Source organism: Chenopodium quinoa, unplaced genomic scaffold, assembly GCF_001683475.1.
Source record: "Chenopodium quinoa cultivar QQ74 unplaced genomic scaffold, ASM168347v1, whole genome shotgun sequence".
NCBI classification, from domain to species: Eukaryota; Viridiplantae; Streptophyta; class Magnoliopsida; order Caryophyllales; family Amaranthaceae; genus Chenopodium; species Chenopodium quinoa.
The window spans coordinates 1,709,540-1,713,697 of NW_018742974.1; the positions used below are offsets into that span (position 1 = coordinate 1,709,540).

The 4,158-nt window shown below is 40.3% G+C and overlaps 1 protein-coding gene across 1 annotated transcript; it reads right to left on the bottom strand.

Annotated features, from left to right (window-relative positions):
• Positions 1-529: 529 nt before the first annotated feature.
• On the bottom strand, positions 530-2,139 carry LOC110729285. The gene is made up of 2 exons (XM_021909013.1): positions 1,034-2,139; positions 530-935 (listed from the first exon to the last, which is right to left on the bottom strand). Exons 1-2 carry the CDS (start codon positions 2,137-2,139, stop codon positions 530-532), a joined length of 1,512 nt encoding a protein of 503 aa, XP_021764705.1.
• Between the last annotated feature and the right edge of the window lie 2,019 nt (positions 2,140-4,158).

Below are 4,158 nucleotides of genomic sequence, written 5' to 3' on the forward strand. Positions count from 1 at the left end.
AAGTCCATGAACACTGCAGGTGCATTGGTCAAACCAAATGGCATAACTGTGAACTCATAATGACCATAACGGGTCCTAAAAGCACTCTTTGCAATATCTTGCTCCGCAATTCTGAACTGGTGATAACCCGATCTCAAATCAATTTTTGAGAATACCCCTGCTCCTTTCAACTGGTCAAACAAATCATCGATCCTTGGTAATGGATACTTATTCTTCACTGTCACCTTGTTCAACTCTCGGTAATCAATACACAACCTCATACTCCCATCCTTCTTCTTTACAAACAATACTAGGGCTCCCCAGGGTGATGAACAAGGCCTAATATAACCTTTCTCCAACAAATCATCCGACTGGGTCTTCAACTCCCTCAACTCAGCTAAAGCCATCCTATATGGAGCCTTAGAAATAGGTCCAGTTCCAGGCACTAGATCGATAGTGAACTCAACATCCCTCACTGGTGGCATACCAGGAATCTCATCCGGAACACATCTGGAAACTCTTCTACAACAGGAATACCCTCTTCACCTTCTTAACCAGCTTGAACACTACACAAAAACAAAGGACAACCCTTCTTAACCAGCTTCTGTAGTTGCATTGCAGACACAATTCTCAACCTTGAACTTTTCCCTTCCTTTTTATACACCACTTTGGTCTTACTTGGGCTAGTCAAGGTGACCTTTTCAGCTGCACAATCAATTTTTGCTTCATACTTTCCCAACCAATCCATACCCAGAATCACATCAAAGTCATTCAAGTCAAACTCGATCAAATCAGCCAGAAAATCTACTCCAGAGATGGAAATAGGCACACTAAAAAACAATCTCGAACAACTTCTCACTTCCCCTGATGGTATAGACACATCTAGAGAAACTGACTCAGGACTCTCTAACCCGAGACACCCAACTACTTCCTTAGAAATAAAAGAATGCGACGCCCTGAATCAAACAAGATTTTCACAGGAAAAGAACTTATAAAGAAAACACCAATTACCACATCATTAGAAGACTCAGCTTGCTGACTATTCATCACGAACAGACGACCCTTTGGGGCACCTCCCGCACCACTACTGGTTCCAGCCTTGGTTGTAGGTCCACTATACTGAGGTGGTTTACTAGGTGCACTAGACTCTTTCATCTTCCCAGACTTCACATCAGTTTCCTTCTTGAAACACTCATACTCACGGTGTCCCAACTTCTGACAGTAACGACAAGTTACCGGGTTTCCCTCACTGTCCTTCCCTAGGTGGTCTTTCTCACACCTCTTGCAGAAATACTTCCTCTTGGGTTTCTCACCCCTTTGGTTCCCATTCCCTTTATGGTTGGATGACTCTCCCCCATTCCCCTTCCAAAAGTTTCCCTTGTTGTCCCTCCTATCTCCAGAATTCCCTTGGTAATTTCCATTAGGCTTGTGCCTCTTTTTACCCCCGTCAAAAGAGTCTGGGTTCTTCCTTTTCTCTCCCACCTGCTCCATCTCCCTCCCCTTAATTTCGTACAGATGGGTTACCCGGCCATAGACTTCATCTAGGATCTCAAAAGTCACTCCCCCTAGCTTCCCTTGGAGGGTCAAGGTTAGGCCTTGCTCAAATCTTTGAGCCTTAATGGTTTCAGTAGGGACTACTTTCGAGGCAAACCTTATCAACTCAATGAACTTGTTGTAGTATTCACTGATTGACATGTTTCCCATTCTTAGGTTGGTAAACTCCATACACTTCTGCTTTCTAAGGTAGGAAGGGTAAAACTTCTCTCTCAAGGCTTCCTTGAACTCATTCCACCTAAAGTTTGGTATTTTTAGCAACTCATCCTTTCTTTGGGCCCACCATAAGTCAGCTTCCTCCCTTAAGTAGTAAACTCCATTGTTCACCCTCATCTTGCTTGGGCAATTGATAACATTAAATAGCTTGTCAAACTCCCTAATCCAGTTTTCAAGGCTGGTTGGGTCCTCTTTTCCCAAGTAACCAGGTGGTTTAGCTGCAGCTACCCTCTTAAAGACTTCACTATAGGCATCAAGCTCAGGATTTCGGTGTTCCCTGTTCACCACCTTCGTGATGTTCCCAGTAATTTGGGTCAACTGCTTAAGGACCTTTCCAACTATGGAACCAGAGCGCTTACTCCTTAAATGTTCCCTCATTCTTGGAGACATAATTCCTGGGTATGATTATTACACTTGGAAATCACAAGTTCTACTCATACAAGCATTTAATTCACTTAATAACATAGAGAAATTTCAAATAATTCATTTTATTTCATTAATAATTAATGAAAATACAACCTTGTCACTTAGGACAATTATTGAAACATAAAACAAAAACATAGTTAAAATACAATCAAATAACACTATGGGCATAACCATCTTCAATAGGATCATAATCCGGATCATCACTTCTATTGCTTGGTTCGGCCATGAGAGTTGGGTTATAACCACTATAGCTTGGAATAAGGCCTGATGAGCTTGACCTAGATTTACTTATATTTCTGTCTGGGGCAGGAGTATAACTTGGGCTTTTTGTTGGGCTTACATCCCCACAAGGTTGGCTTGAAGAAGCTTTGGGGTTTTGGGCTCTTTGTTTTGCAGTTTGAGAACGAGTTTTGGGCCTTTTTGCAACATGGAAATGGGCTTTTGGGCTAGGTTGTTTTGAAGATTCAGAGCTCAAAGATTGGCTAAGAGAACGACAATGCTTGCTCCTACCAAGAGGTGGTACGGACTCATCACTAGATTCCACATACTCATGTCGCTTCTTTGGGTATGAAAAAGGTACTTGGGCATTTAAGAAGTACATTTGGTCATTAGGTCCAAAGGTTCGATCTTTTGGGATCGTGGGAATTTTCACAACTTTCCTCTTAGGTTCATACTTGTGCTTCAATAGTGCAAGTCCCTCTTAAGGCTAGACATAGTTGCTAACCACTTCCCTTCATGATGGTGCTTCTCATTCCACATTCCATCTTCCTTAATCACATCCCCATATTTGTCAAAGAGAGGTTGGTATTCTTAATTCTAGGAAAATGGGCCAAGGCTAGAAGAACCATCCAAGGTTGTTGGGTTAAGACTTCCTCACCAGCCTTCTCATAAAGGGTCAAGGCCAAAGTACAAATTCCAGTTATGAAATCACTAACTGTGACTCCACTATCTTTCAAGTAATGAATGTCAAAATATTAGTGTCTCATTGCATCAATCATTTTCATCTGTTTCACACATACATGAAAAAAAATTAATTAAGTGTCAAATCACACAAACAATCCAATTCAAAATCCATTTGCAATAATCAATTCATAACTCAACCAAACATAACTCAAGATTACCCAACCATGGGTAATAACAAAAAAAAATTCGGACCTCTAGACCACACTCTATGGTGTTTTAACACCAACTTTAATGCACACATAATCGCATACTCAAGTTTCAAACAATTTCAATTCTTTTTATTTTCGAAAATAATAAAAATGTACTTGAATCGAGATTAAAGGACGGTCGAGCCCGCATCACCTAGGAAAGTTACCTACGACGTTGAGGCGAGCCTTTCCTAGACAGAGAGTCGTACCTATTATAGGCCTCCGTAGAGAACTCAAGAATCCTTTTCTCCTTCATTTTTCCACAAATAAGAAAATAGTTTTTTTTTAAGTAAAAGTAAGGCTTTTGACTCACACACAAATGCGAAACTCTATGTATCCTATATGCCCTTTTAAGTCTACCCACAATTTTAATTACAATTTTAATCTTTTTAGGACCTTGAAATCTGATACCACTTTGTGAAAATCTGATACCACTTTGTGACACCCCCAAATCTCCCTCTACGGAAATACTAGTATAATATGTATAATTATACCGTAGAGATAGACTTAGGCGTATTACCGCCGCGTGATTATGCAAGGCTACTCAACTTACTAAAAATAACAATACTGTGCAGCAAACTTCAATACTCTTCTTTATTAATAATAACCATAATAGTAACCAATGTTATGAGTACTCAAAATAGATATAAGACCAAATTCCTTATTTAGTGAAAACCAATCCCGGGACTCCAATGCATCACCTATTGACTCCAACCTGAAAAATAAGCAACACTGCTTACCATTACAGTAAACAGGGCGCACTACTACAAAAATAGGCAAAGAGACCTGTTATAATAGGCCTAAGAAACCTCATTAGAGGAGGTCTCTAGCT